We start from the raw sequence: 13,641 nt of genomic DNA on the forward strand, positions 1-13,641 counted from the left end.
GTCACTTTTTGAAAAGGCCATCTTTTCACCACTGTCTTTGTCATAAGTCAAGGTTCATTCATGCATGCATCTATTGTATATTTCTGGGACTTCTGTTGTATCTCATTGGTTTTTCTGTCTTTGGACCAATGTCACATTTCTTATTTATTGCAGGTTCCTAATAAGTCTAGATATTCTATAGAGCAAGGCCTCTGCTCTGTTTCCCTCCTCCCCAAGAATCGTCTTGGTTGCTCCATATAAATTTTAGAATCAGCTTTTCAAGGACCACAAAAAAAAAAAAAAAAAACTTTTTTGTGATTTTGGTTGGGATTGCATTAAATCTATAAGATACATTTGGAAAGAGTTAACATCTTTTGATCATGAGTCTTTTCACTAACCCATTGAACATGGTATATTCCTCCATTTACTCATGTTTTCTTTGGTTTTTCTCAATAATGACTTTTTTGTGTGTATGTAGAAGTATTGCACATCTTTTGTTAGATTCATTCCCAGGTACTTTATTTTTTTATGTGACTATAAATGGAATCTTTTCAGATTTTCATTTTTTGTTGGTATGTGTAACTGTATTGATTTGTGTATGTTGATAGCTTATACCCAGCAACCTGATTAAATTCATTTTTTAATTCTGATATTTTATGTAAATTCTTTAGGATTTTCATTTATAATTATGTCATCTGCAAATGAAGACATTTTTATTTCTTCCTTTATGATCCTTATACCTTCTGTTTTTTTTTTTAACCTTACTTCATTGACTGACATCTTTAATACAGTGTTGAATACAAGTGTTGATACCAAGCATCCTTGTCTTGTTTCCAACTGCTGAAGAAAAGCTTTCACTGTTTCACTATTAAGTATCATGTTTGCTGTAGATTTTTTTTTTTTTTTTTTACTTTTTGGTTGCATTGTGCAGTATGCGGAACTTCCCCGACTAGGATCAACCTGTGCCTCCTGCAGTGGAAGTGTGGAGTCTTAACTGCTGGACCACCAGGGAAGTCCCAATATATATATATTTTTAATTTATCCTTTATCAAACCAAGGAAAATTTTATCAAACCAAGGAATTTTTATTATGAATGGATATTAAATTTTATCAAATGATTTTTCTTTATCATGATTTCCTCCCTTTATCCTGTTAATGTGGTGAATTATATTGATTTTTCTAATTTTTAAACCAATCTTATATTCCTGGAATAAACCTTTCTTTGGGTCATGATGTATTGTGTTGGGGGTCCCCAAGACCACCCTCAGGTTGGATGATGAACCAGGAAGACTCAGCATATAGTTGTGCTCGTGGCTAAGATTTATTACTGTGAAAGGAGAGCAAAGGGAACGGGGACATAGAGTGAAGTCCAGGAGAAACCAGGCACAGGCTTCCAAGAGTTGTCTCCCGGTGGAGTCATCCACATGTGCTTAATTCCCCCAGCAAAGCCTGTGACAACTCACGTGAAATGTTGTCTACCAAGGAAACTCAGTAGAGACTCAGGTTTTATTGAGGGCTGGTAATGAAGGCATTCTCTGCCCAGCATGTACCAAAATTCCAGACTACCAGAAGGAAAGCAGGTGTTCAACATAAACCACCTTGTCTGTACAAACACTTTGAGCACAGTGAGCCACTCTTACCAGTTAGGGTGTTGGGAACCCTCTTAGGATCCAAGTTCCCAGACACCAGCCAATGGACAACCTCTTAAGCAGGTCTTTCAAAGGATAGCAGTCAGGTCTGCTGTGTTAACTGTTTTCTACAAGTGTCCTTGATTTGGTTTGTGATTATTTTGTTAAGGATTTTAGCATCTCTATTCATGTGTGAGATTAGCCTATATTTTCCTTTCTCAAAATACTCTTGTTAGATATTGTAACAAATTAGGTTAGCCTAATAATATAGGTTAGGTAGCATTCCTTCTCTTTCTATACTTTAGAAGAGTGTGTGAAAAATTAGTGTTATTTCTTCCTTAAATGTTTGGTTGAATTCACCTGAAAAACATTTGGGACTGGAACATTTCTTTGTGGAATGTTTTATTATGAATTCAATCATATTTTCTTTTTGCCCCCCTTTTGATAAGGTTTATTTGTCTAAGAATCTAACAACTGTGTCTAAGTTTTCATATTTATTGGCATAAGTTTGTAATAGTCTCTTATCTCTTTAATGTTTTTAGACGTGTGATGATATCCCCCTTTTCATTCCTGGTTATTTGTGCCTTCTCTCTTTTTTTTTTTCCTTGATCAACTTCACCAGGGGTTTATCAATTTTATTAGTCTCTTCAGAGAAGAAATTCTTGACTTTGTTGATCTTCTCTAGTATATGTTTATTTATTATTTAATTAATTTCTACCCTTATCTTTATTATTTAATTTTTTCTGCTTTTTTGGGGGATAGGATCCTATGCTATCTTTCTAAATTCTTTAGATGGATGCTTAGTTCATTGATTTTTAGCCTTTCTATATATTTTTAGCCTTCTATAATATATGCATTTAAATTTATATGTTTCCTCCTAAGCTTATTTTTACCTGCATTTCACATTTGCCTCAAAATATTTCCTAATTTTTATTGTGACTTTTTTCTTTGACCTATGGGTTATATAGTTATTTTATTTCCAACACATGGAGGATTTCTTTTTATTAACTTTTAGCTTAGTTGCATTTATTAATTTTTAGCTTAATTGTATGATTTCAGTTCTTTGTGTTGAAAATTGCTTTATGGCTTAGCATAAGGCCAGTTTTTGTATATACTACAGAAGTGTTTGAAAAGAATGTGTATTCTGCAATCATTGGGTACTCTTAATCCTGTTTATCCTGTTATTCAAATCTATATTTTTACTCACTTTTTGGGGGTCTTTTTGTCATATCAGTGATTTAGAGTGATGTTAAAATCTCCCACTATAATTTTGGATTTGTCTTGAGAATAGTGACCATTTTTGCATTATATATATTTAAGCTTGGTTATTAAGTACATAGAAATGTAGAATTGTTACATCATCCTGGTAAATTGACCTTTTTTTTAAATCACTTTTTCCCTCATTTTATCTCTTCTAATGGTTTTTGCCTTAAAGTCTATTTTATATTAATATAGCTATACCAGCTTTCTTTTGATTAATGTTTACATGGTATCTCTTTTTCCATCTTCTTTTTAATCCTTCTGTGTCTATTTTAGTTGTGTTTCTTGTAATTAGCAGGTTAGATAATTTTACAATTCTTTCTGACAGTCCTTATCCTTTAATTGGATTACTTAGTTCATTTCTGAATTTAACATAATTACTATTACATTCTGGTTATAATCCCACCATTGTGATTTTTACTTATCCTATCTGCTCTATGTTTCTTCTTCTCTCCTTCTTACCTTCTTTTGGATTAATTGTGTATTTTTAAATTTACTTCATTACCTTAGAAGTTGTACTTTCACTTTTTTTAGTGGTTATTCTGGAGAGTATACCATGCACCCTTGACTTAATACAGTCTAATATTAATTGGTATTTTTACCCTTTTCCTAGAGAGTATAAGGACTCCATTTAATATCCCCCGTCAACTTATATGCTATTGATGTTTTATATTTTAATTATCTGAATACATGACTTTTAAAATAAAGTTACATTTTATAGCTCAGCATTAACACAGTGAAAGTTTAGGGGTTTTTTTTCTCCTATTTAAACATTATAATACATGTGAAATATTAAGATGAATGACATTTCTTATTTACATAATTTTGTGCTTATAAAACAAAGATTGATGTTAGAGCTTTCTAGATTGGATATACTTCAGAATTTTTCTTTAGAGGATATGTAAGAAGCTAAACCACACACGGTGTCTCCCCCCCCCACCCCCCATATAATTTGTTCTGCCTTTGATTTCCAAGTTCTTTCTCCCACGACTCTCAATTGCCTATCTTCTATCTCTTTGTGTTTCTGGCTTTCTTTTTTGCTGAGTAAAGGCTTTCACTTCACTGCACCTGTTACCACCTTCTGTCCCCTTTGCTGTCACCTCAGCTCTTTGCAATTTTCTACACTTTTTAACTTTCTGGTCTCTTGTTACTTCTTGGATTTCACTCTGAAGTTTCAAACTTTTATAAAGATCAGCTAATCACAGTGCTTCAGGTTGGCAAGCTAACCAGTCACAGTGTGTGGGGCACTGTCTTGCACACTCTTTAGGCTGTATTTATTGGCTTACTATTTGAAAGTTTTTACCACTCAGGACAATCCTAAATTCTTGTGAACACCAGAAAGCTAGTCTTTGTTTTTTGGGTTTTTTTTTTTAGAAAAAAAAATTTTTTTTTTTTTTTGGCTGCGCCACACACCCTGCAGGATCTTAGTTCCGTGACCAGGGATGGAACCTGCGCCCACTGCTGTGGAAGTGTGGAGTCTTAACCACTGGACCGCCAGGGAAATCCCAGAAGGCTAGTCTTTGGATAAATGAGGTTTTACTGTTTTGTTAAGGTAGTTGTAATTTTGGTCGATGTACAGTTATTTTTAATCATTATACACATACTGAGGTTCTCTGTTTTTAAAATTCTTATCTCTCTTCTACAAAGAATGAAAAAATAATAGAACAACAACTTCTTGTGGATCAACTGAGTGAAGAACTAACAAAACTTAACCTGTCAATGACTTCGTCAGTTAAGGAAACTTGTGGTAATGGGCCAGATGCCAGGATACCTGAAAAGAGACCATATACTGTACCATTTGATACCCGTTTGGAGCATTATATTTATATTCCAGCAAGATCAGATTCCAGGAAGGTAAAGTCTAAGCATTAATTTCTTTCTTATTATGAGATTTTAAAAATATTGTATATAATATAATATCACAGTGTATTTGTATAGTCTTAGCAGGTTTTTTTTCCATTTGGTTTCATACACTTTTGTTTATACTCTTCTTTTTTGTTTGTTATGTATACTCTTTTTTAAATCATGCTTCTTTTTAATAAAAAAATTAATAGGTAGGAGAATGTATAGATACATTTGGAAGGAATAGTTGAAGATAATGCTTACATTTATCAAGGAGAAAAAAGCTACTCTTTGCTATTGTATTTTCAGACATGACTAAGTCTGATATCTTCATGAATTTTTTCTATCTTTAATTACCCAACCCAAGTTGATGAGGTTGGAGGTATTTATTTTGACTTACTTTGTCTGTCTGATTATTTTCAAAATGACATTTATGTGTTATTCAGTCTTGCCAAGTTTGACATAATCAAGACTATATAAAAATGAGTGTGAAGTTTCATCTTAATTTTTATTTATTTATAAAAAATATGTGTGTGGGTGGTAAATATGTGCACACACTGATTTCTCTTGAAAAATCAAGGAATCTCCACCATGGAAAAGACTAATTAGCAGATTCATGAATTTTGGTTTCCATTTATTAATTTTAGGACTGGAAATGATTTGTTTGAGATCTATACATTGGTTACAGTCAAAGGGATAAGAAATATGAGAGGTGTCATAGACTTTGCAGTCAGGCTGGCTTGGGTGTGGATACCATCTCTATGGTGTAGGCCTGGATGGATGACTAAAACCGTATGAACCCCAGGCTCCTTATCTGTCAGAATGGGGGACCTGCGGGGGTGTATAGAGGATTTACATGAGATGTTGACTCCAAAAGTGCCTGGCACACTGCATCCTAACACATGTTCATGGGGTGCTTCTACTATGTCCCAGGCTCCATGCCTCAGAATGAGTGGGACAGATGCTGCTGTTACCTCTACAGTTTTCAATTTTGAGTGGTTGGATTTAAAATTTAAACCATCGTTACTATTAATTTCAGTTAAACTTTTTAGAGTTATTGACATTTTTTTCTTGGTTGAATACATGGTAAATTTGCATAGAACATTTGAGAAGAAAGATAAGGTCTTCGTAGGATTCAAATTGGATATCTATTAATTCAACTTAATTATATATCAAGTCTTCTATATTAAAAAGAATTTTTTTTACTATTGGCTAGTAATGTGAAAGAATTTCCTGTTCATTCTTTGTTTTTCTTTTTAAATTTTTTTTTGGCTGCGTTGGGTCTTCATTGCTGCATGTGGGCTTTCTCTAGTTGAGGTGAGCGGGGGCTACTCTTCGTTGCAGTGCGCGGGCTTCTCATTGCAGTGGCTTCTCTTGTTGCGGAGCATGGGCTCCAGGCGCGCGGGCTTCAGTAGTTGTGGCACGTGGGCTCAGTAGTTGTGGCTTGCGAGCTCTAGAGTGCAGGCTCTGTAGTTGTGGCGCACGGGCTTAGTTGCTCCGCGGCATGTGGGATCTTCCCTGACTAGGGCTCAAACCTGTGTTCCCTGCATTGACAGGCAGATTCTTAACTACTGTGCCACCAGGGAAGTCCCTCTGTTCATTCTTTTATTTTATAATAATAACAACATATTTTTCTGATTATAAAAGTTAGACATATTTATTATCTCAGTCTCTGTTTCTTTCTCTTTTTACTAGATGTTCACACACATGCGTGCGCGCACACACACACAAACACACACACATTCTTTGAGGAGACAGAGCTCCATGGACTCTTGAGAAGGGGTTAGGCCCCTCTGTTCCTTTATTTTTTTAAGATTAAAAAAAAATAATAAATTTATTTATGGCTGTGTTGGGTCTTCGTTGCTGTGCACGGGCTTTCTCTAGTTGCAGTGAGCAGGGGCTACTGTTCGTTGCAGTGCACGGGCTTCTCATTGCGGTGGCTTCTCTTGTTGCAGAACACGGGCTCTAGGCGTGCAGGCTTTCGTAGCTGTGGCACATGGGCTCAGTAGCTGTGGCTCCTGGGCTCTAGAGCAGTTGTGGCACACAGGTTTAGTTGCTCTGTGGCATGTGAGATCTTCCCGGACCAGGGCTCGAACCCATGTTCCCTGCACTGGCAGGTGGATTCTTAACCATTGTGCCACTAGGGAGGTCCCTAGGCCCCTCTGTTCTTATCTCTAGTTGTTTGATTAGACCTGAACAGCCATGACTGGAATAAAGACTTCCACAGTTATTGTTTCAAATTAGCAAATTATTATTTTTAAAATTTTAATTAGTTTCGTTGCCCCCTTTCACTTTCAAGGGTTTTGGTTTGGAAAACATAAGTGTGGTTACCATAGCTTAGGAGAGGGCAGATACACTATAAGACTTGTAGCTCCTCTGTGGTTACAGGTAATCTCAAAGTTCCCTTATGACCAAGTGGGATTAAGATGTAACAGAAAGAAAGAACCAGTGAGTTTGCCAAAAGATTGCTGTGACATGGAAGGAAAAGACCCGACCAGAGAGACTCTGCATTATGTTGAGGAATGGCAACACTTACTCCCAGTGCTGTTTCCTTCATCATGGATGGACATGTATTCAAATTAGCAAATTCTTAGTTTTGTTTTTAAAATTTTCCTTCTACCCCAAAAGAACCCTTCTAGCCACTAAAAGAAGGGGAAAAGGGAGAAAATGCAATGATCAGCAGTTTTGAGAGTTCTCTTGCTCCTATTGTGTGTCCAGGAATCCTGGCCCCCACTCTTGCTTGGACTGGTTACTGCAGCAGACATGAAGACTTGCATGGAAAGACACAAAGCCTGCCAAGCCTTGTTCAAGTCCTGTTTCCTGTTCCATTGTTCTAGAGTGAGCAGAACGTTTCATATTAAATACCAAAACTAGTTACATTAAGCTAAAGAAGACGTCTGAAATCTCATTTCATTTTTTCCTGGATTTCTGTCACCTTGGCAGAAGTTGAGCTAATATTTTCCAGCTCTAATATTTTCTTTTAGAATTTAGCTCAAATATTTTCTTGAAGTAAAAATAGTCTGACAAGGGAAATATTTCCTTGACTTAAAATACTTTCAAAGAGGGCTTCCCTGGTGGCGCAGTGGTTGAGAGTCCGCCTGCCGATGTAGGGGACACGGGTTCGTGCCCCGGTCCGGGAAGATCCCACATGCCGCGGAGGGGCTGGGCCCGTGAGCCATGGCCGCTGAGCCTGCGCGTCCGGAGCCTGTGCTCCGCAACGGGAGAGGCCACAACGGTGAGAGGCCCGCGTACCGCAAAACAAAACAAAACAAAACAAAAACTTTCAAAGGAAAAGGGGAACAATGGCTTAATTAGTTTTTAAATTGATTGCATAAAGAGTTTGATTTTATTTCTTATATGTTTGTTTATGCATATTGGAGGGAAAGTGAAAAGATCTTATTTATTTTAAAAGTGTATTTTTTATATATATATATATAAAACATATACTTTTGTAGCTAGCTTTTCTCACTTAATGTATCACAAATGCTTGACAGTCATTAAATATTCTATATCATGATTTTGACAGGTAATAATATTTTATCCTAAGGATATACCATTGTGTACTTTTTCCTATTGTTGCACATTTAAGTTGTTTGCAACCATCTCTTAATCTAAAAAGTTTAATTCCAAAATGGAATTTTAGGATTTATCTACTTATGTAGAAATCCTAAAGAAATTGCCCTTCACAACTAAATATTATAATTTACCAAATTATTAGGAAAAACGAGAAAGAAACTCATTTGTCTCAAAAGATACCAGAAACTCATCTAATGTAAACTCATGTAAAATTGAATCTAGATTTAAATTTAAGGAAAAAAATGTAACAGAGGTTTCTATTTTCTTAATGTGGTAAATATGATATAATTAAAGCCAAACACCAGTGTTATATCAGTACATACCAAAAAGGCACTTTGGAAGGAAAAAAATTACAAAGTGGTACCAGTCTTTACTTAGGTTTAAAATAATACCATATATGCTGATGATGCTACCATTTTTCATGGATTATAAGACTCACTTTTTTTTTTTTTCACTTTATCATCTTTGGTGGTAGGATATGTTTTACAATTGATGGTATGTCATAGATGATAGCTTTTTTCTTTTTTGCTGGTATAAAAATAATGGTGTGTCTTACAGTTGATGACATTTTAGATTTGATAAAATATTGTATTATGAAAAGGAAATAAAAGCAATAGGTAAATAATATCACTTTCAGTACTTGACATAATTGTATAGTAATAAAACCAACAAAAATGTTCTTAAGGGATTTTTTTTCTTTCTTTCTTTCTTTTTCTTTTGGCTGCCTCGAGTCTTAGTTGCGGCATGCGGGATCTTTCTTTTTCATCGCGGTGCGTGGGCTCCTCGTTGCAGCACACAGGCTTCTCTCTAGTTGTGGCATGAGGATTTTTCTCTCTCTAGTTGTGGTGCGTGGGCTCCAGGGTGCGTGGGCTCTGTAGTTTGTGGCATGCGGGCTCTCGTTGAGGTGCGAGAGCTCAGTAGTTGTGGCATGCGGGCTTAGTTGCCCCGTGGCATGTGGGATCTTAGTTCCCTGACCAGGGATTGAACCCGCATCCCCTGCATTGGAAAGTGGATTCTTTGCTACTGGATCACCGGGGAAGTCCCAAGGGATATATTTTTTAAAACCTCTGGAATCTCCAAACTCACAAAAGTGGAAATATCTGTAAAATCTTTTCTGTTTTTCCTGAATGAATTACATTTTTATTGAGTCACAAAATTCTTATGCATTAAATCCCATACACTGAAGTCAACAGCCTTTTCAGTTTTCATTAAGATTTTATCTTTCACACAAAGCCCATTTTTTTCCTCACAAAATAATTAATTAGTTTTGCTTTTTAATCACGTCTTTGCATAGATTGTTGCTCATGATGAAGCAGAGCTGTGTGAGATGTGTCTGCTGAGCTTTGACCAGGTTCCCTTGCCAGCCCAGCACTCATTCCTGCAAAACATACCAAGTTCACAGTAGCAAAATGACAAATTACATCTTATGAACCTTTGTGGAACTCTCAAATTCAACTACAAAATTAAATATGTGAAAGCCACAATCTGTGGTAAATAAGTTACAACACATCTCATGAAACAAAATCAAACACATCACTAGTGAGAAGAGATTATCTTATTGTATGATGATTGAGAATATTATGCTCAGGTCTGCGTACAACACCTAAGTCAAATTAGATTATTTTTGGAGAAAACCAAGTTGCTGAAGGACCTTGGAGAAAATCTGAAGTAACTCTAGATTTAGTCTGATTCAGAGGAGACATGATAACTACTTTCAAGTATTTGAAGGCTTATCATTACTGTTAGACTTTGTCTCTAGAGCTAGGACCAATGAGAAGCAATAAGGCAATATAAGAGGCAATATAAAGAGGGATTTATTAATGAGAACTGTCAAAGTAATATGAGAGGTCTCAGGGCTTGTGCGGGTCCCCACAGTGAATTTGTTTAAGCAGAGGTTAAATGATAACTTGCAGTATTACAGAGGAGAGTCAAACATGGGATGAGTTGAACTCTAATCTTTAAAGTTCTGTCCAGTCCTGTTGCTATGTAATTCTCGGAAAAAATGGTTAGAATAAAAAAATTGCCTTCTAGTTGGATACACTTAAGTTATCTGAATTATTACTCAGCTTATTGAGTACTTACATTGTGATCAGTGTTGCTTGGGGTATGGTTGAAAATGCAAAAATATTCTTTGTTGGGAGCAGGGAGTGCAGAAGCAACTGAAAGAAGCAGGACCCAACACTTAGGTAGGAAGGGGCCAGATTATAGAAGGCTTGGTGAGCCAGAAGGGGCTAAGAACCATTCTTTTGGGTGGAATGACTGTTAAGGAATTAATTTACTGAATGTTACTCATTGTGGCAGAACCCATTTGGTGTTCATTATTAAGCTGGGTCATTTGCTTTTCTTTGTAAAAAGAAAATTTTAAAGCAAGTTACAATCCCAGAAAACAAAGTTTGATTCTGAACAAAAAGTTTTATTTGCTCCTGAAATAAAGCCCTCCTCCCAGCCCCCACCCCCACCCCCATCAAAGAGCAACCTTGAATCCTGTTGGTTATGGTGCAGGTGGCCATGCTAGGTACAATGTGCTTGTTAGATAAATACTTCTTGAGTTGGTTCTTCTGTAAATAATCTCCATACCCCAGAATTGGGAGGCCACCTAGAAAACTTTACCCTCCATCCATCATGGTGCTGATGTGATGGATGGTCTTATTAGGTGACCAACAGTGGAGGCACAAAAATCAAGTATCAAGGAATATCCAGTATCAGGTTGGCTTTCCTGGGAGGTGGTGTGTAAAGGACCTACGTCAATTGAATCTTCACACCATGTGATATACACATTCTACTGTATGTAGTAATTTTAATAGCTTATAATGATTTATATTAATAAATTCAATGTCTCCTCTAAGATCTTATTATTTACCTTTTTTGAGAAATTACCCTCAGGTTTGGTTATAGAGAAGTGGTTAAAAAGGAAATATTTGGTAACAGAAACTAGAATAAAAGTATAAAGGCAATATCTAATTCATTGTTTTCCAAGGTGAATTTTTGAGAACTTAAGGCCAATAGAATAATAATATAGAAAGTTTCCAGGCTAGTCCATGAAAATCTATTTATCCCATGATACATATTAAGTGTCACTTAGAGCATTAATTCAGCTCTCCCTGACTACTACATGTAAAGTCTGAATAAATACATTCAAATTTTCAAATCAGGAATATTTTTCCCTGGCAGAAGGAGTGGTAGTGGCTCTGGATTTCTTCATGTGGTGGGATTTGGATTAGAGGGGAATTGCAGATCCTTAGCAGCACTGCAATTCTCCAAGTGTTCAGAAATGGGAAGATTGTGGTGGGGTGGGTAACAGTTGTCTCCTATTACACTGTGTATGGGCTTCACATTTGTTGGGGAGTGCCTGAGCTATGTTTAAGAGCTGTGATGTTGGGACTTCCCTGGTGGTCCAGTGGTAAACAATCCGCCTTACAGTGCAGGGCCTGGTCAGGGAACTAAGATCCCACATGCCGAGGGGCAACTAAGCCTGTGTGCCACAACTGTTGAGCTCACATGTCTCAACTAGAGCTGGCGCACCACAACTACAGAGCCCACGCGCCCTGGAGCCTGCGCGCCACAGCTAGAGAAGAGAAAACCCGCAGGCCGCAACTAGAGAGAAGTACACATGCCGCAATGAAAGATCCCGCGTGCCTCAGCGAAGATCCCGCATGCCGCGACTAAGACCCAACGCAGCCAAAAATAAATAAATAAATAATAAAGAAATCTTTAAAAAAATATATTAAAAAAAAAAGAGCTGTGATGTTTTCACTCATGCCTCTTTTTGGTTTCATTTTTGAGTGCTATTTTCCCTGAAGCTATACGAGCTTTCTAGAAGAGGAAGAGCTGTGTATAGATTCTGAAAGAAGTGTGTGTCCATGACGCACAATAGTATTATGAAATGAATTTTGACTTTTTTTGTGGGCGGGGGGAGAATGTATATTTTCAGTGATTGGCTATTTTAAGAGTACCTGTCTAACCTCTTTAAAAAACATTTTGAGTGATAGCATAAAAACAGACACTAAAAATCACGTTTTTTGTTGTTGGGTGGGGGAATCACTTGTAAGGTCTACACAAGTCCTCCTGTATACTCTCTGGATCGACTAGTTGCCGGATTTCGAACACGAAGTCAGATGCTGCTGGGTCACTTAGAAGAGCAGGATGAAGTCCTCCACTGCCAGTTTTCTGATAACAGTGATGATGAAGAGTCAGAAGGCCAAGAGAAATCTGAAATTAGGTATGTTAATATAGACTGATTTAATAAACATAATTACATGATGCAATTAATATATACAGATGTAGGTTTTTTTTCATTAAAGTATATCTTTTTCCATTTAGTAGGAGAGTTAAGTGGTTTTTGCTACATGTACTGTCAACTAATGTGTTATGAAACCAGTGTTTGAACACAAGTCATCCGTCTAACAACTGTAAAATAATTTTGCTTTAAAGCATTTATGGTGGTTGAATTTTAATTTTCAGAGAGAATGATTTTGGATTTCCTAATTCTGCTGCCACAGTGGCAACAAACATGATGAATTTTCCACTGGGTCCAACATGGTGGGGGATATCTTTTTATTTTGTGGAATATTAGTAAGTTCCATTTGTTTTGTATTAATCATTTACAGAATAATTAATCAATTTAAAGAATAATTTGGGGGGAAACTAATTTGAGGGCATATTAGAAACCACTAACAGACAAGTTACCTTTGATCCTGATTTTTTTTTTTTTAGACAAAAAGGTTGCTCGTGGATTCAAAAGCCAGGCTCTGTTTGTTCTTTTGTTGAATTGAATGATATTCAGGATCAAACACAAAAGTCAAGATTGGAGAATGAAGGTACACAGACTTTCTCAAGTACTTTAGATCTAATATTTATGACACCTCTCTTTTTCTTCAGGCAATAATTTAAGAAGCATCTGGGAATTCTCCAAGACGGGAACTTGATTAGGAGTGCTTTCCTGGCTTTTCCTTTGTGTTCTCTGCCCTACCTCTGAATTTTTGTTCGTTTTTATTCCTTAATGAAAACAGTTTTTCCACCAATCAATTCAAGCTAGAGTTATAGGCTAAATCTCTCAGAATGGGGATTTTATATTCAAACATGAGTTGATATACATTGTACTCTTGACTTATTTAAAATGCATCTTAAGTGATTTACTAGCTCTCTACTGCTTCACTGGCACCCATGCCTACCATTAGTGATATATTTGGCATTAGAGCCAACTTAGTCTAGTGGGTACTTATAATGTTCACAACTGACGAGAATTTATGCATCAAAAAACAGCATAAAAGACATTTATGTTGCAAAAAGTATACGCGGAGATTTTAGCTCATTTCTCTTAGCCTATGTGTGGTCACAACACCAAGAGTAAGAGTAC

The 13,641-nt window shown here is 36.4% G+C and overlaps 1 protein-coding gene across 15 annotated transcripts in view; it reads left to right on the plus strand.

Moving 5' to 3' along the window:
- The window catches only part of KIF27 (kinesin family member 27), an 89,751-nt gene that overhangs the window by 21,514 nt on the left and 54,596 nt on the right, over positions 1-13,641 (plus strand). For 14 of the 15 annotated variants that reach the window (XM_033415887.2, XM_033415888.2, XM_033415891.2 and 11 more), the window contains 3 exons: positions 4,515-4,721; positions 12,335-12,504; positions 12,999-13,102. In XM_033415887.2, the coding sequence (XP_033271778.1) occupies positions 4,515-4,721; positions 12,335-12,504; positions 12,999-13,102 (481 nt within the window). The remainder of the gene's footprint in view (positions 1-4,514; positions 4,722-12,334; positions 12,505-12,998; positions 13,103-13,641) is intronic. The other variant, XM_033415894.2, reaches the window with a different exon arrangement.

This window comes from Orcinus orca, chromosome 6 (assembly GCF_937001465.1).
Source record: "Orcinus orca chromosome 6, mOrcOrc1.1, whole genome shotgun sequence".
Taxonomy (NCBI): domain Eukaryota; kingdom Metazoa; phylum Chordata; class Mammalia; order Artiodactyla; family Delphinidae; genus Orcinus; species Orcinus orca.